The sequence below is a fragment of the Sinohyriopsis cumingii genome, chromosome 12 (assembly GCF_028554795.1).
Source record: "Sinohyriopsis cumingii isolate HCF-2022 chromosome 12, ASM2855479v2, whole genome shotgun sequence".
Classification (NCBI taxonomy): domain Eukaryota; kingdom Metazoa; phylum Mollusca; class Bivalvia; order Unionida; family Unionidae; genus Sinohyriopsis; species Sinohyriopsis cumingii.
The window spans coordinates 127,876,590-127,896,887 of record NC_142972.1 but is presented as its reverse complement, the minus strand read 5'-3'; the positions used below and the strand labels follow the sequence as shown (position 1 = coordinate 127,896,887).

At 37.5% G+C, this 20,298-nt stretch overlaps 1 protein-coding gene across 2 annotated transcripts in view; it reads right to left on the bottom strand.

Annotated features, from left to right (window-relative positions):
• The window catches only part of LOC149787433 (negative elongation factor D-like), a 69,329-nt gene extending 50,089 nt beyond the window's left edge, over positions 1–19,240 (bottom strand). The window contains exons 1-4 of one of the 2 annotated variants that reach the window (XM_089978048.1): positions 19,093–19,240; positions 10,479–10,588; positions 5,826–5,935; positions 2,913–3,022 (exon numbers count right to left, since the gene is read on the bottom strand). In XM_089978048.1, the coding sequence (XP_089834174.1) occupies positions 2,913–3,022; positions 5,826–5,935; positions 10,479–10,588; positions 19,093–19,158 (396 nt within the window). In that variant the 5' untranslated portion in view covers positions 19,159–19,240. Of the gene's footprint in view, positions 1–2,912; positions 3,023–5,825; positions 5,936–10,478; positions 10,589–18,876; positions 19,030–19,092 lie in introns of those variants that run through there. The other variant, XM_089978049.1, reaches the window with a different exon arrangement.
• Positions 19,241–20,298: the final 1,058 nt, after the last annotated feature.

Below are 20,298 nucleotides of genomic sequence, written 5' to 3'. Positions count from 1 at the left end.
ACCATTATTTGGTTAGAGAGCACCTGGCAGCTGACCACAGAAAGCAGGTGACTGTTATACACATGAGAGCGTTTTTTGCTGGGGGGGGGATTAGAATAGCCTCTGTCATCAGGTGACTGCTATACACATGACAGCATTTTTTGCCTGGGGGGAAATTAGAATAGCCTCTGTCATCAGGTGACTGCTATACACATGACAGCATTTTTTGCCTGGGGGGAAATTAGAATAGCCTCTGTCATCAGGTGACTGCTTATAGACATGAGAGCATTTTTTGCGGGGGGGGGGGGGGGGGGGAATTAGACTAGCATCTGTCATCAGGTGACTGTTAAACACGACATAATTTTTTGCCATGGGGAAATTTAGAATAGCCTCTGCAATCAGGTGACTGCTTATACACATGAGAGCATTTTTTGCCTGGGGGGGAAATTAGACTGGCCTCTGTTATTAGGTGACTATTATACACATGACAGCATTTTTTTGCGGGCGGGGGGGGGGATTAGAATAGCCTTTGTCATCAGGTGACTGCTATACACAACAGCATTTTTTTGCCGGGGGGGGGGGGAAATTAGAATAGCCGCCATCATCAGGTGACTGCTATACACATGACAGCCGGTGGGGGGGGATTAGAATAGCCGCCATCATCAGGTGACTGCTATAAACATGACAGCATTTTTTGCCTAGGAGGGAAAATTAGAATAACCTCTGTCATCAGGTGACTGCTATAAACATGACAGCATTTTTTGCCTTGGGGGGGAAATTAGAATAGCCTCTGTCATCAGGTGACTGCTATACACATGACAACATGTTCTGCCGGGGGGGGGGGGGGGGAATAGAGCAGCCTCTGTCATCAGGTAACTGCTAATAAAAATGACCCTTCACATAGGTATGACTGTAACAGAATGCATCATCTGCAATGATAAGGGACAGGAAAAGGATCATAATGGAATAAATTAAAATTTGCCTAGGCAGGATTTCCATATCCCTCACTAACACATATGATGGATTATATTTCATTTCCCACTGGAAAATGTGTTCAACAAAGTATGGCCTATAATCTGAATGGATATTCCTTTAGAAATGTAAAGTATTTTATGAAAGTCTTTACATATTTATAAAGAAAATACAAAGTTTTGCTTACAAAAATCGTTTTTTAAACAATTATTTCAATTTATAAGTTAGACAAATTTGTCTTAAAATACTAAAACTGCAAGAAACATAGCCACATCCCACATTACTTTCTCACAAACTGTATCACAGATGTATATGTAGCAAGGACCAGGTTATCTATTGCAACCAGAGTTTTATCTACAAATGGTTTCATGTAAGTCATTTGACTCATCAAGGCAAAAAACAGCAAGTCAAAATCCAAACCTCTGAGTCTTATTCAAGCCAATGATCAGTTTACAGTAGTTTTTAAAAATAATTACATTGTTTAAATACACAACCAAAATATTAGTTATATAATGTGACTAAAGCCAATAAGGCAATTCCCTTGCCAGAAGCCTCTGAACATTCAGTATTTGTTAAAAATCTTGCTGAAGGTTTCATGTCATCAGAAATAATCTGAAAATATATGACAAGGCATTTATTGTTGGCTGTGTCAGTGTTTTCATCTGCCATTGCTGTCACAAATAACAAAATTTTCCAGGTCATGTATAAGACTATCCCCAACAACATTTGATAGGCTCTCCAGTCACTCTGAACAGGTAGTAGCCAAGTTGTACTGAATGGCATTAATTTCTTCAGCCATTAAGTTGTGTATTAAATTAAGAAGAGATTTGTATTTTAAAAAAGGGATGTCTTCTACACTCAGCCAATGTACATTCTTAAGTAGCACTTTCACTGCTATGTCTTGTTTGGAAGAATGGTTTTGCAAACCTGCATTTAAATCTGCCTGGTGTTGTGGACCTTCAATCAGCAGTTTGAGTTCTGGCAACCCAGCATGCCTTGCCTGTGTACTGTTGTGAAAGTTTTTGCTTTTTGCACATTTGGTCATGTAGGACTTTTTTTTAGCCTCTGTACATATATGGTAAAGCATAAAGGCGTATTCACTGTCACATTCTTCATGCAACTTAAGTTCTTGAAAAAGTAGCTAGCTGTGTTTTCAACCATTGCTGCACAAATTATGTTTTATCTTACGAGTAACCATTACCTCATTTTTGGATGATGAAGGCTCCACTGGTTCGATAACAATACTATTTTAATTTTTCAGTCATAAACACAGTCCAAAAGATAATTTTGTTTGTTTCTGATCAATTTTAATTTTTTTGCCTTAGACACCCTTTTTAGTTGAACACTGACAGTATCTTGGAACAACGCAAGACATACATTTGAACGAATGGAAATTGTTTCTTCACTGCATGACAAAGGTGCACGTAAAATAATAGTTTCTCATGAGAATCACTTTAAGATCACGTGTTTACTTTCTGCCTCTTTCTTGGTTGGGGTGATTATACGGTTCTAACATCCTGTTGCTACAAATGATATCACAGTTACAGGTCACATAAGGTCAGATCCAGGCTCTCACTCAGTTGTAACCCTATGCATTATGATAGCATTAGCATAAGAAACTGATGTGCACGTGTTTTCCCTGTTTGGGAGAGTTGAAATCTAGCCATTAACATAGACCAAACCTTAATTTTGTGTTAATCAGCAACACATAATATTGGGATGCATCAATTTAAGTACCATCAACAATCTGTAGACTGAACCTTCGTTTTTTGTTAATCAGCAAAACATAACATTGGGGTGCATCAATTTACGTACCAGTGACGATTTTTGTGCATCAAATCGGAAAAATCTGCGTATTTGACACATGGGTAGATAAAACACTGTGCAACTAACCATTTCTTTTTCAGTAAGGTGTGAAGTGGTAAAAGACCACTGTATTCAACAAAATAAAAGCAACTTACTTCTCCCTCATCAGTGAAAATTGAGTCCGCTTTCTTTGGGTCAAAGGTTTTGATAATCATTGTTTTTAAATGCTCTTCTACCATTTCTTGCACATATTTGATGTCCACCCCTGTAAATGATAAAGCAAATTCATATAAAAACTTTGAACTTCTTAAGGTGTTCTCTCTCTCTCACTTTGGCAACTACAAAGTACATAATAAAAATCAGTAGGGAATGTGAGCAAGGACTTCCCAAACAAGCCTAAGTGGGTCTTATATTATTAACTTGTCATAACTGGGACAGAATGGTAAGCAAATTAAAGGTGGTTTAGATCTTAATTTTTGGCACCAACTCCAAAACTTCTATGGAGTATCAAAGTGACATGATTTAGCTTTAATCCAAAGAGCTTGTACAGCGGAGATGTCAAAAATAGGTTTTCCACCTGGCTGCTATGGAAGCAACACGATAGTAAGGGAAACCATCCAAAACAAAAATCTGACAGAGGTACCTCTGACTACTAGACAGATGATGGAATAATGACAGCTGCAGAGCCATGCCATAAGCTGACGTAGCCTTAAACCAGGTAGGTAATAAATTTAATTAGTTGCATCAAACTCCTAATTTTCAAATGCCTAGAATGTAGTCCTAATGTCACTACTAAAGCACCCTAATTTCTGTGAAATATGGAAGTCTATGACCACACTTTTTCAAATACAATGCTTATGTATATTTAAATTGTGTACTTAGCTTTTTGCCCATGATTGTAAATTGTACTTTAGATAATGTAAATAGAATGTTTATATAGCTGACTTTTGTCCATGATTATAAGTTGCAAATAGAATGTTTATCCAGCATCTGAATTTGGAACATTCTCAGCCCAGTCTTGTTTACAATTAGACTGGAATTTTCCATTGGAATGATTCATATGAAGGTCAAGTGAAAATGAGTATAAGTAGGTATCTGATAAACAAATAGTTCATCCATGTTTGAGGCCGGTCAGTGGTAATCAATTTTGTAAATCAGAATTTACAGTTGTGGGATCAGATATAATTTGAGAGGAATTATTTAATTAAAATATTCATTGGAATTACTAATTTAAAAAGTGCTCATTCACTTTTGGATTTATACACACTACTTTGGACTATTGTGAGTTCATTCAAAGGCATTCTGGATTGCATCATTGTGTTATATCAGGACATTCAAGACTATTGGAATTCATTTGGAAAATTCTTTATTTTTTTGGACTTAGATTATTTAGGATTTAATTCAAAATACTGCAAGTGTCTCCTGAATTTTCATTTTGTGTTGTAGAGAAATAAATTGTTTGCTGATTTTACTTAAACTTGTTGGTTTCACTTTCTTTCTGTTACATAATTTAAGACCTAGAGTCGTAACAATAGGAACACAGAGTACCGAAAAGTGTCAAAAAGTTTTGAAAACAAGAGTCCAGGACAAGATTGTGAAGCCATAATAGCAAATACTCTGACTACAAAGAGTGCTGCATCAATTTGCCTTCAAGTACAGCTTTATACATTGGTCTGCATCAATTTGCCTTCATGTACAGCATTATACATAGGTCTCTATCAATTTGCCTTCACGTACAACATTATACATTGGTCAGAGTTTTTTAAAACATAAAAAGTTCTTTTTTTATAATCATTAAAATATCCACCAAAATCACCATGAGACAAGTAAAAGCAGATTGATGGGCCAGAGGTCAAATGTCAATAGTCTGTGTTGGAAAGTAATCTTTGGGTTTGAAATCATAGATCATGGTAGGGAAGCAATTGAAGATCAAAGTCAATTACTTCCCCAGAAAAATCAAGGGCAGGCAGGAGTGTAATCAAGGGCAGGCATATCTGCAAATACAAAATAGTTCTTCAAATTATATGATAGTTAAGAAAATAAAACAGTATTTGATCATGGTTATTGGATTATTTATTATCAGCAAAAGGTTGCATTTTAAAATCATTAAGTTGTACTTGTCTTAAGACTACTATATTTTTGGTCCAACATAATCAGTTTAAAGAGACTGTTTTTGCAGAACTATTCGACAATTTGTAACATCAACATAATAATAAGAAGAATAATTATTGGAACACATTCTAAAAGATTATGCTACTGCATACAATAAATTTTAGAACCAAGCATTCTAAAATTTAAATATTTGATATCATAAATTAACAGAAAGATAATATAAACATGAAGGAAAGATCTGGATCTGTGAGAGAATAACATTAAAAGATTTGATTTTTTAAATAAAAATTTCATTTATTTTAAATTGTTTCCTATATAAAATTCTGACCCTCTCACATCTGAGATACAAACTGTGACATAAAAATTATTCTAAAGATAAAGTGGATATTACTGTTTATAAAAAACAGATCTTGTCTTTATAAATATTAGAATTTTTTGTAACCTCTGTTATTCAGTAATGAAAAATTCAAATAAAATCTGTTTTAAAAAAGAAAGAATGGAAATCAAATTTGAAAGTAAGAAGTTATTGACAACAGTAAAAATCAACTGTACTCCAAGTGCTGACAGCCAAAATTATTTACTTCCAATTTAGAGCTAATCCAAATTATATAGCCTGGATTTTCCTGTAGCACCATCTGAAAGGGAAGGGTCACTGATGTGCATCAAATCAAAGGACTGTCTTTAAGAACTGAAGTTCACGTCTGTGAAACAAATTTTGTTGCAAGTGAGACAATAAACTTTGTAATGGCTTAACAACACTCCAACCTTGTAAAATTCTGATCCATATTAGCTGCCAACATTTCTGAGAAATGAGACTCCTTAATGTCTTTCTGAGAAATGAGACTCCTTAATGCATTTCTGAGAAATGAGACTCCTTAATGTATTTCTGAGAAATGAGGCTACTTAATGTATTTCTCTCAAGGTCAAGGATATCCTAAAACCCCTCCATCACTTACCACCTTGAATGAGCCACTCTGCAAGCAAATTGACGGTCTGAGCTATGGCCTCATAATTATCTGACAGAAGCTCCACCACCTTTTCTGGAGCTCCACCTGCTTGAAGAAAACTGCAAAATAGAAAAAGGCTGAAATTAGGATTGCATATAATGTACTCTGAATAAACTGGGTTGTAACCATTGGACCCACAATGTTCGATTCCTTTCTCTGAGATATTAGTTCTCAGAGGTAGAAACTTGAGAAAGTTAATTATGCATGCCAGACACCGAGTTTAAATGAAAGTCTCACAGAGCTCATTGAGCATTTTACCCATTTTAGCCTAGATGTGAAAGGCTTGAGAAGTTATACTGTGTTTCCCTAGCATTACCTGAAGTCTTGCATCATTGTATCTCTGTACAAATCATTCAAGAACATTGGATGAATGACTGCCTTCTGATTATCTGTAAATGGTAATCTATTCTTGGTTATGAAGCCTGCTTGCATCATTGAGACCAACGAGACATCTGATCTAAACCAGAGATAGTTTAGGTCCACTGAATTAGGATGAAACTCACTCACTCTGTTGTTGTTGTAGGGTTTAACACCATTTTTCAGCACACTGTAGGTTATACATGGCGGCCAGTATTAATGGTGAAGGAAGAACCCAGGAAAACCCCAGGAAAGAACCACTGACCCATGAGAAGTTACTGGCAAGCTTTCTTACATACCCACATTAGCCAAATCCAAGACGCGAACCCATGCAGATAGAGGTGAGATGGCAGTGATCCATAATGGAAAGCACTTTAGACACTTGGGGGCCCCCACTCACCCTACATGCAAAATCTAAAGATATCAAAATGCAAGTCCTGTAAGACAGCAGCTAGAACAATGTTTTCTCCTGGACTTCAAACTTGTCTGAGTTGAACCATCTGAGAACCCATGAAATGTTCCACTTGAGAAACAGGGTAAGTGACTACAGCTATGTCAAGCACATCTGACATGTCCTTGTCATGACCTATATCTCAAGAACCACATAGAAAAGCCAGTGCACTGAGAGATAGAGGTTACACCTCATCCCAAACAGGTATATCACTAGATGCCCTAAAAAGTGCACAAATCTGCTGAAAGACCGAGGGATGAATGAACCACTCAGAGTGAAGAATCTAGCCCCTCAACAATGAATCAGCTAGGGCATTTAGCCTGCCAGTTATATGCCAAATCTGGACCAGAGTCTTGAACTAGAAGCAGAAGCACAAAATGTCCCAGACCAAAATACACAGGACGGGTGATTTTGGTCCCTCCCTGTTTCAGGTAGGTTACTATCAATGAGTTGTCTGACATCATATCAGTTACCATTCTGCAAAGTTGATCTTTTCCAGAAATGAAAGGTGTTTACCATAGCTTTCATTATCAAAAGGTATCCTGCTGCCAATGAATATAGTGAAGCAGAGCAACAGGCAGGTTCCTTATGGTAAGAGTTGGTATCCATGCAGACTGATCTCTTGCTTAGACTTTTCCTGAGAAATTGCCCCTGTGTGCCATTATTTCTCTTACCACTTATCCAAGAAGAAACCATAGTAGGTCATTTAGTACAGTATCTGATTTGTAATGGAAGAGTCACAGGTTTAATATTCGCCATGGCCAGCCTGGGTTGGCTGCCTTGGTTTGTCCTTGGGGAAAATCATTTAGCTCCCATTTTCTTGGCATGATATAGACACTAATGTGTTAAAAGAATCATTAAGAAAAATAACAAAAATAAATCTACTCATTTAGGAACTATCTTATCTTAGCCACGAGCACAACCTGATAATGAAGATAACTGGAAATGGGGTGTCACTCAGCCAGTAGGGTCATCTGCATTGGGCACATTAAAAGGTGGCTGATAATGAAGATGACTGGAAACGGGTGTCACTCAGCCAGTAGGGTCATCTGCATTGGGCACATTAAAAGGTGGCTGATAATGAAGATGACTGGAAATGGGTGCCACTCAGCCAGTACGGTCATCTGCATTGGGTACATTAAAAGGTGGCTGATAATGAAGATGACTGGAAATGGGTGCCACTCAGCCAGTAGGGTCATCTGCATTGGGCACATTAAAAGGTGGCTGATAATGAAGATGACTGGAAATGGGTGCCACTCAGCCAGTAGGGTCATCTGCATTGGGCACATTAAAAGGTGGCTGATAATGAAGATGACTGGAAATGGGTGCCACTCAGCCAGTAGAGTCATCTGCATTGGGCATATTAAGAGATGGCTGATAATGAAGATGACTGGAAATGGGGTCATCTGCATTGGGCACATTAAAAGGTGGCTGATAATGAAGATGACTGGAAATGGGTGCTACTCAGCCAGTAGGGTCATCTGCATTGGGCACATTAAAAGGTGGCTGATAATGAAGATGACTGGAAATGGGTGCCACTCAGCCAGTAGGGTCATCTGCATTGGGCACATTAAAAGATGGCTGATAATGAAGATGACTGGAAATGGGGTCATCTGCATTGGGCACATTAAAAGGTGGCTGATAATGAAGATGACTGAAAATGGGTGCCACTCAGCCAGTAGGGTCATCTGCATTAGGCATATTAAAAGGTGGCTGATAATGAAGATGACTGGAAATGCGTGCCACTCAGCCAGTAGGGTCATCTGTATTGGGCATATTAAGAGATGGCTGATAATGAAGATGACTGGAAATGGAGTCATCTGCATTGGGCACATTAAAAGGTGACTGATAATGAAGATGACTGAAAATGGGTGCCACTCAGCCAGTAGGGTCATCTGCATTGGGCACATTAAAAGGTGGCTGATAATGAAGATGACTGGAAATGGGGTGCCACTCAGCCAGTAGGGTCATCTGCATTGGGCATATTAAAAGGTGGATGATAATGAAGATGACTGGAAATGGGTGCCACTCTGCCAGTAGGGTCATCTGCATTGGGCACATTAAAAGGTGGCTGATAATGAAGATGACTGGAAATGGGTGCCACTCAGCCAGTAGGGTCATCTGCATTGGGCACATTAAAAGGTGGCTGATAAAGAAGATGACTGGAAATGGGTTCATCTGCATTGGGCACCTTTTAAAGGTGGCTGAGAAGCATAAGTCAATCTGCTGCACTGAACAAGTCAAGAAGGTACAAAAAAAAATACTACTCCTGCTAAAAACTGACAATGACAGCACAATGATCCACACAGTGCACATGGGTGGAAGACAAATGAGGTTGAACATTTGATAGTTTGGAGGTGGTGAGATCTGACTTCTGATTCAATAAAAATGTGGATGAGACAAAAAGGAGAGAAGGTTGTTCCTGCCCTTCTCTAAAGAAGAACTTGCCATGTGTCTCTGAAGCACGTCATCGAAGCATGCTGCAGTCACTGTTAATGAGACTGCCTTAGAGGTCTTTGTGAACACCCATAGACTGAGAGAACTAAACTATATATAGCTCTCTGGTGAAAAAAATGATGTAACTTGGATGAAAGCAAAGAAGTATGCATTGGTCAGATCTAGAGTGATCCTTTCAATTGAAAGCAAGCCCAAAGAGTTTAGCTTGCAAACACTCTCCACTGCCCACTTGGCAAATAACTGAAAATGAATGAGTCTGGCACCTACATGCAAATCATTGGCAATCATTCTTGTAGCAAAGCTTGAGAAAGACGGGTACTTCTCGCATTGCCTGTTTTCATATATTTATAAGTCTTTGGTATGACTCAATTGGGGTTCAAACCCGCGATCTCCAGCATCCGAGGCAGACACTCTAACCACTAGACCACTGGAGCTGTCCGCTGAACTTGTACATCTGACATTTCTAAATATTACATTTCATTCCTATTGCACCTGAAAGACAAGAAGTACGAGGAAAACACTGGGAATTAGGAACTTGAGATATGAATATCAAAAACAACACCTGTAATATCACAAAATTTTGAATTTAACCATATTTTCAATTAAAAAAAACAGCTATGCACATGTGATGCTACTGACATACCACGTCAGGAAACAAATTCCACCACAATTATGGAAGATTGGTTTAAATTCACACTGAAAAGTCTTCAAGGGTTAAATAAGGCAATACAGGAGAAGGTTACTCATACCAAGCAAAATCAAACTAGCACCACCAAGCTGATGCAAAGGGGAGGTAATCGGAAAGAGTTTCTTCCTTGGTCTATAAAGTATATAGACATGGAAGATGAAATTTTCAATCTTTCTGGAATTGCTGGATTCAAGAGATAGTGGAACTTATATTCCTGACATTAATGTGATCAGAGAATGCAATAGAAGGTGAATTTGATTTCCCATACCTAAACCCTGGATGTCAAATGATGCACTTAAAAAAAATAGCTTGCATAAAATTATTAAACTTTAGTCATCTTTATTTAAGAAAAAAAAATGTATTTCAAGCAGAGTATGAATTTTTTATTTAACAATATTTTAAATTCTTTTGCAAAAACATCTCATCCCAAAGATAAGACCATGTTATATATTAACTGCATCCATTTAGATAATTAAGGTATATGTATTTAGATTTACAATTTATTTATATAAACGCACTGAAATATCAATAGAGATCATGAACTTTTTGACGACTGAAAGAACATTACAGATGATAAATATGCTGATTCGAGAACTGTATTTCATAAATGTTATTCCAGTTTGCTGATTAACAGAAGCCCCGAACATACGTCTTGAGCATGGAGAATATGCCAGGCTCCATTATATAGTCAGTGCTTGCAAAAGCTTCAAGGCATTCCTGCTGTACAGCTTCGTCATTCTCTTCATCATGGTCAGGACTCTGGAAGAAAATAATATTATATAAAAATTCATCCCATAAACAAGAGCCCCATGTGGACCTGTGATAGCTCACCTGCTGAAATATGCCCGACACCGAAAGCAAAAGCAGTTGACAAAGAAATCTGGATCAGAAGGATGCTTTCTGTTGACAATTCTTCAAATTTACTGTTGAATGAATATGTTAGAATGCAATTGTTTGAAGGTTATCCATATCTGATATTATATAAAAATTCATCCCATAAACATGAGCCCCATGTGGGCCTGTGATAGTTTGCCTGCTAAAATATGCCTGAAGGATGCTTTCTGTTGAAATTTCTTCCAATTTACTGTTGAATGAATATGTTAGAATGCAACTATTTGAAAGTTATCCATATCCAATGGCAAAGCAGTATCACTCATCCAATCCTGAAATACCCTATGCCAGTATGCTTTCTATCCAAATTAATCAAATTTAACTGAGCTGTTTTTAAAAAGATGTTTTAATGGGGCTTTTATTTTTAGTAATAGCAGCAAAACTATTTCATGACAGCTCAGCATCATTTGCAAAACTCTGAAATGCCTTAATATGATGCCAGACCTGATAGCCCTGACGAGTCCGCCTCGGTAAGGCAGTTGATTTTTTTTCATAAGACTGACAGTTTTCAGTAAGGTATAACAATATATCATAATTGCTACTGTAAAGCTGGAAAACGTAATTAAAAGTTCAACACATTGACGATAAATATAATGTTTAACTGAAAAATTTGTAAAGTACATGTGCTTTATTGACCACTAGTACAATTGCACAAACTCTAGTTCCAAGCCCTATGCAGCTCAATTTCTTGTTGCTATCTCTCAACTTTACATAATTCTTGGAAATTCTTTCCATTTCACGACAACAACAATCATATTTCCCACCATGAGACATACTCAAACTGGCATGTGATGTCCAATAAGTGCAACTGTGTCCTTTTCTGCTTTTATTCACAAGAATCTAAATACTCCTTTTTATTCTTCTGTGTTGATTATTGACACTTTTGTAGAAGCTTATTTTCCCTTTCGTCTTAACAATGCATCGCTTACTGGATGCCATTTTTACAAATTCTATAATCAACAGTTTGATCATGCAGATGCTTCGCATGAACAAATAGGTGCAGTTTCAAATGTTGGGGTACTGCTGTAAAGTTAATTCTAAGATGAAACCCGGATCAAAATAAAACACAGATGAACCAACTATCCGTATTTTTTGTCAATGAACATTTTTCCGTAGTTTTTGCTAGTATGCCGTAAGTCCGTATTTTAAGGATAATTTTTGTAAGACCTACGGCAAAATCATAAAAGTTGGCAGGTCTCTGATGCTAGCTGACAAGTTTGATCAAAATTCTGATTTTGGAGAAGTTTTCAATGTTTGTCTATTTTAGTAAGAGCTATCATATTTGAAACATAGACATTATTTGTACAATAATTAAAGGTTTTTATGATGGCATGCTTTTCTGTCAAATATATTCAAATTCTATTCAGCAGTTTTGATGAAATCACTTATTATATTTTATTTTTTTTATATTTTGTAACAACAGCCATATGTGCTTGCATATCAGCATCAACTGTACAAAGCCCACTATACTGGAATGCCAGATATTGTACTTTGGTCAGGAGGTACCAAACAGATAATTTTATTATAACTAACAGTAACATGGGAAGCTAAAATGGTGGAGGCCATGAGAGGAAATTGGCTAAGTATCAGCCACTCATTTATGAGTGCCAGCAGAATTAATGGAAAGACTGGAATCTCTGGCAGAAACAGGATGCCTTTACTTTGTTCCAATGTCCTTTTGTCATGACTTGGGAGTCATACGATTACAGGACCTAGCCACTCACCAAGGTTGGCAAACAGGCATCGAAAGTATTTCACTGGATCGGATGGAAGAGTAAGAATCAATGGAAAAGCTAATCAGTTCTGAGCTGAGTCTGATCAACTAAGTCGGCACACTGCTGGAGAGTGCTGCTGGTTAGCATGAAATGCTGTTGGAAAAGGGCCATGTGAATAACGCATGACAGTCACAGGCCATGCCATAAGCTCACCTGGTATCATGGCCACGTGAATAATACATGACAGCCACAGGGCATACCATAAGCTCACCTAGTATCATGGCCATGTGAATAATGCATGGCAGTCACAGGGCACACCATAAGCTCACATGGTATCATGGCCATGTGAATAATGCATGGCAGTCACAGGGCATACCATAAGCTCACCTAGTATCATGGCCATGTGAATAATGCATGGCAGTCACAGGGCACACCATAAGCTCACCTAGTATCATGGCCATGTGAATAATGCATCACAGTCACAGGGCATACCGTAAGCTCACCTAGTATCATGGCCATGTGAATAATGCATCACAGTCACAGGCCATGCCATAAGCTCACTTGGCATCATGGCCATGTGAATAATGCATGACAGTCACAGGGCATACCATAAGCTCACATGGTATCATGGCCATGTGAATAATGTATGACAGCCACAGGGTATACCATAAGCTTACATGGTATCATGGCCATGTGAATAATGCATGGCAGCCACAGGGTATACCATAAGCTCACATGGTATCATGGACATGTGAATAATGCATGACAGCCACAGGGTATACCATAAGCTCACTTGGTATCATGGCCATGTGAATAATGCATGACAGCCACAGGGTATACCATAAGCTCACATGGTATCATGGCCATGTGAATAATGTATGACAGCCACTGGGCATACCATAAGCTCACATGGTATCATGGCCATGTGAATAATGCATCAGTCACAGGCCATGCCATAAGCTCACTTGGTATCATGGCCATGTGAATAATGCATGACAGCCACAGGGCATACCATAAGCTCACATGGTATCATGGCCATGTGAATAATGTATGACAGCCACAGGGCATACCATAAGCTCACGTGGTATCATGGCCATGTGAATAATGCATGACAGCCACAGGGTATACCATAAGCTCACATGGTATCATGGCCATGTGAATAATGTATGACAGCCACTGGGCATACCATAAGCTCACATGGTATCATGGCCATGTGAATAATGCATCAGTCACAGGCCATGCCATAAGCTCACTTGGTATCATGGCCATGTGAATAATGCATGGCAGCCACAGGGTATACCATAAGCTCACATGGTATCATGGCCATGTGAATAATGTATGACAGCCACTGGGCATACCATAAGCTCACGTGGTATCATGGCCATGTGAATAATGCATCAGTCACAGGCCATGCCATAAGCTCACTTGGTATCATGGCCATGTGAATAATGCATGACAGCCACAGGGCATACCATAAGCTCACATGGTATCATGGCCATGTGAATAATGTATGACAGCCACAGGGCATACCATAAGCTCACGTGGTATCATGGCCATGTGAATAATGCATGGCAGCCACAGGGTATACCATAAGCTCACATGGTATCATGGCCATGTGAATAATGCATCACAGTCACAGGCCATGCCATAAGCTCACTTGGTATCATGGCCATGTGAATAATGCATGACAGCCACAGGGTATACCATAAGCTCACCTAGTATCATGGCCATGTGAATAATGCATGGCAGCCACAGGGTATACCATAAGCTCACGTGGTATCATGGCCATGTGAATAACGCATGACAGCCACAGGGCATACCATAAGCTCACATGGTATCATGGCCATGTGAATAATGCATGGCAGTCACAGGGCATACCATAAGCTCACATGGTATCATGGCCATGTGAATAATGCATGACAGCCAAAGGGCATACCATAAGCTCACATGGTATCATGGCCATGTGAATAATGCATGACAGCCACAGGGCACACCATAAGCTCACATGGTATCACGGCCATGTGAATAATGCATGGCAGCCACAGGGTATACCATAAGCTCACCTAGTATCATGGCCATGTGAATAATGCATGGCAGCCACAGGGTATACCATAAGCTCACATGGTATCATGGCCATGTGAATAATGCATGGCAGCCACAGGGTATACCATAAGCTCACATGGTATCATGGCCATGTGAATAATGCATGGCAGCCACAGGGTATACCATAAGCTCACCTAGTATCATGGCCATGTGAATAATGCATGGCAGCCACAGAGCACACCATAAGCTCACATGGTATCATGGCCATGTGAATAATGCATGGCAGCCACAGGGCATACCATAAGCTCACCTAGTATCATGGCCATGTGAATAATGCATGGCAGCCACAGGGTATACCACAAGCTCACATGGTATCATGGCCATGTGAATAATGTATGACAGCCACAGGGCATACCATAAGCTCACCTAGTATCATGGCCATGTGAATAATGTATGACAGCCACAGGACATACCATAAGCTCACATGGTATCATGGCCATGTGAATAATGCATGACAGCCACAGGGCATACCATAAGCTCACCTAGTATCGTGGCCATGTGAATAATGTATGACAGCCACAGGACATACCATAAGCTCACATGGTATCATGGCCATGTGAATAATGCATGACAGCCACAGGGCATACCATAAGCTCACCTAGTATCATGGCCATGTGAATAATGTATGACAGCCACAGGACATACCATAAGCTCACATGGTATCATGATGCCTTTTATAGCCATCCCATCTGATTCTAATCCTTTCTAATCGACCATGTTCTCCAGATATGTAAGGCATCCCAATGAAACTTTTATTTCCTATTTTTACAAACATTATTCATGCTTATTTACAGCAATTTATGATGCAAAAGAAAATGTGCATGTTTTATGAACTTACAACCAACCTACATTGACTCCTACCCACCCACCAGACCACCAATTTACCTTCCAACCTATCTATTGCATAAAGGCATAAAATACATAAAGGCATACAAAAATGAACAATATTTTCTATCATTTCTAAGTTTAAGTAATAAGTTGATAATAAGCAGACTGATAATTATTTCTGTATTCATTTTTTTTTAAATTGCTGTTCTTAGATCTAAGTCTGCATGAAAAGCTAGCTGTTACAAGATGAAAGTCACAGGCTTTGAACAACTTTGGAGTGACAGCACATAGTTCATGCATCAGTAATTTACTATGATTAACCACAAGCAAGACCTCACATGAAAAGCATGCAGTCAACTAATTCACATAATCACTGACATATACAATATACAGTTAACCTATCACAATACCTGCCCAGGCAAGCCTAGGGTGGCTGCCTTGGTGTCCTTAGGAAAGGCACTTAGCAACCATTTTCTTGGCATGATATAGCCAGTAATGTGTAACAATTGTAGCTAAATCCAACAAAACAAAAAAAATCCATTTTCTTTGATTACTTTTGATTACAAAGGACCTTTTGCATAGGGTAGGGTAAAAAAAAAAAAAAAAATATATATATATATATATATATATATATATATATATATATATATATATATATATATATATACACACACACACACACACATCAACATCTACATCTAGCATGGATGAATCAACGTGATAATGTTGTTGCTGTTGTTTTGGGTATAACACCATTTCTCAATGCAAGATACACCATACATTAGGGGTCTCAAAATACACGGCCCACGGGTTGCATGTGGCCTGTCAAGCCATATCCTGTGGTCTGCAAAATGATTGGTGTCACAGGGTGTTATGAGAGATAACAAAGGTGGTGTGGCCTTTGAGCCATTGAAAATGGCCTCATGCGGCCCTCAGGGTGGTTTAAGAACAGTGCTATACATGACGGCCAGTATAACTGGTGGAGAAATAACCAGGGAAAACCCTGGTAAGAACCACTGACCCACTAAGAGCTACTTGCAAGATTTCTATTTACCCATATTGACTGAGCCCAAGACTTGAATCCACATGGACACAGATGAGTTGGCAATGCTCAGTAAAAGTGAGCACTTTAGACCACTTGTCCCTCAATGTGATAACAAACACAAATACTCAGCTTGCATAAAATGTATGTCACAGTAACCTTCTTTGGTTTTAAGGACACTGTAGTAACAGAGATGCATCCAATTATCAACTTTCTTGAAATTAGTTTTTAACACATAATTTGCAGAAAGTCATTGAGCATAAAATATAGGTCACAATGACTTCTTTTGGCAAAAGGATAGAGACAAAACTACATATTTGTTTTGTTCTGAGAGGGTATGAAAGGATGAATTTGATACAGTGTAGGAATGTCAAGACCGTCAGGCCAAGATGTATGTTTCAACATTGTATAAAATGAGTTCTTTCCCCTGACTTAGAATAAAGTATACTTAGGTGGTTTGTATTTATTACATATCTGCTTTTTATTCATATATTTTATCAATCTATACTTTTAGAAAAATTAATTAGGCATTTGGCGTTTTTTCGAAAGATACTGTACAATCCTCTAAAAAATCCCTATGTATATAACAAGCGCTAGTCATATATATATATACAGCGCAGTTGCATCACTGGTTCATCTGCTCTTTAGCTTTGAATTTTTTGGAAAAGAATTCTTTTTGTTACACCCTTTTTACATTTACTGAATATACATACTCTACTTCCAAGCAAATTTCTGGGCAAATTTCAAAAACTGACAGTACTTTCAAGCTCTCAAATTTTATGTTTTAATTTAACACAAGAACTGAATGAAGTATTGAAAATAAATACGACAATTTAAGCATATATTTTTAAGAAAATAAAGATTCTAACTCTTTCTAACAAGCAGACTAGATTTTTAATATTCATTTGAATATATTTTTACAAGAAAATTTTAAACTATATTCTGTTTTCTTCTCTTTATTTTATACTTCAACAGTATAAAGAATTTAAAATGTAAGCAGACAAACAGTTCAGTAAGTTTGCCCCAGTATTGAAAATGTCTCAACAAGATGTAATTCTTCTAAATTTGCAAGAGTCAAAACAACTGCAGCTCTGAGAAAATAAATCATATTCATATCAATTTAATAATAATAATGATAATAATAATAATAATAACGAGGACTTTGTATAGCACCTAATCTTTAGAAGCTCTAAGCGCTTTGCAACATTAGACAACACCTATAACACAAAAAACAGATATAATGATATTATTACAGAAAACAAACACCATGAAATTAGAAAACATAAAAACATGCTGAAAATATTTATGGTAGGGAACATTATTACGTCTTTAAGTTTGTACTTGCAGTCAAAATAAGTGAGTTTTAAGAGCACTCTTGAATGGAATTACTGTGTCTTTGTGTCTAAGTTCAGTGGGCAATTAATTTCACATTACTTGGCCCTGGTATGCAAAAGAATAATGTCCATATGACTTCGTTTTCATAGTGGAAATAATGAGTATACGATTGTCAGAAGAGGAGCATAAGTGTCTTGCTGGTGTGTACGCACGGGTAAGGTCAGATAGGTATGTTAGACTGGAGTCCGTCAGTGATACCTAGCACAGAGAACAAATCTGGATTTGATTCTGGATCAAATCGATAGCCAGTGTAGGGTACAAAGCAGTGGGGAGATGTGCTCTGAACATGGTGCTCTAAGTATGATCCAAGCAGCTGTGTTTTGAACTTTCTGAAGTTTCTGAAGTAGATATTGCGATGAACCAGACAAAACTGAGTATCATACAATTATTTGATCTTTAAATTATGGGAGTTTCATTAAAAGAGTATTGTCATGTTAAGCACAAAGAATTCCAAAGTGATCCAGTGTTGCCCCCACACACACACACACACACCTCTTTTCTGATTCTGTATGAAATGCCTCCCTTTCAACTTATAATTGTCTCATTACCATTTAAATCAATGGAATTTCCCAAACCACCTCATTGTGTGATGTATAAAATGGCAGTATTTAGACTCTAATGAAATCATTTTGACCTAATTTTCTGTTAAAATTACAACAATTTCACAAAATGAGTCTTGTCTGATAATTTTTAATCTTTTCATTCGTAATAAAACCTTTGTAAAAAAAATAGCTTCATTGATCATTTAAAATACAGTAAAAAATATCCAATGATAATGAGTTTGGTTTGCATTATAACTGGTACAAATGGCAGAACAATTTTTCATCACTAGTTTAATATAAACATAAAAAGGTCACTACGTGTACACATATACCTAATGCTGAATGATGACCGGCAGAATTGCCTACAATTTTTTTCTAAGGCAAGTGAATATTTCTCTACATATAAACATTAATTAGACAAGCATTAGCACTAAATGAAATATCTGACAGACTGTTTCTATGATGCAAGACATGTTTATTTTACAAATAACTTTAAAGCTATTCAAATGAAAATTGCACCGCTGTATTTACCGTAAACATGCTTTTCCAGGGGTATATAATATTTGCCACGTTTGTTCATAGAAAAAAATGGCTTGTCACTGCTATCATACTGTGGTCTACTTAAAAACGCACGAGTCCATAGAAACACCGAAATGCACCAAAACACTGGAACATATTACAGATAAGCTATAAACGAGCTTAAATTATATTCGTTCCAAATTCCTGTGGAAATAAATCATTACATACTCCTTCTCCTAACTCAACATCTTCATTTCCTCTCCACATTTCATCTTCGTCATCATAATCAGCCATTTCTGCAGAAATATATACTAATAAATACTAAATGTTCTCGTATTTGTAATTCTCTAATAGGAGGCCGCCATCACAGGAAATGGCATCGACATCGTCTCAGACTAATGTTCACTCGCTCTTCTAACGGTGTTACGGTTTCTACTTAATATATTCCTTTCCAAAGTTTGGGCGTTCTTGTAGGGGAAGTTTTTTGTTTGTTTTTTGTTTTTTGTTCTTGTTGTTGTTTTGATTATTTGTTGTATTAAACATCGCTGATAAAACTTTTGCATTTTTCAGTATATCAACACCTATAGGCCTATTGATATGGAGAACTGCGTTGCCATAGCCAGACAGAGAGAGATAGAGCACATTGACTCGTGTCCCTATGTAGTGTACGGCTGAAAACTAATTAAATATCTATCATTCCAGAAGCATAGAAGCATGTATGTGCACATGTTCTATCAGAGACTTTCTAAGATCTACAATAACTTGACTTCAATGAAAGCAAACATATTTCTGGCAGTGCTGGTGTATTTGCAAGTTATCATCTCTGTTTTCCGTTTCAACAAATTTCAAAGGGAGGATGTCTAATCTAGTTTTCACGACTTTTGAAGAGTCACCTCCCACAGAGGTATTACTCGTACACATTAAAGGACAAAATGTGGCACTAAGCATATAGTGTTAAAACTGCCACTCAGCAGACAAAATACTATAAAAAGTTGTGGAACTCTTGTTTCTAAACAAAGGTAGAGGATAATAAAATATAAAAGTAACTATGTTTCTAAAGTTAAAAAAAATAAATACAAGTTTAAAGAGAAACAAGTCTGTTTAAAGACATGAAAACTGTTCTTCGTCATTGGTAAGGGGCTGAAAAGAGAACTATATTTTTTTAATGAAAAAAAACAGGGTAGACTTTATGTTATAGTTACGGAAAACTGGTTTACAAAAATTAAAGAGGCTGTTACACTTCAGGGTTAAAAATCAAACAACTCCTTTATGATGAAGATGAAAACGTGTTTGAGAAAATAAAACATGTCAAACCTTTCGGAAATTATTAACTAAATGCTCAGGGATTCTTATTATGTTTACTACACAGACTGAAATCCCAATATATCTAACGAAAGCATTATTTTTTTTAAAAATCAGTCAGCGTCTGAAATG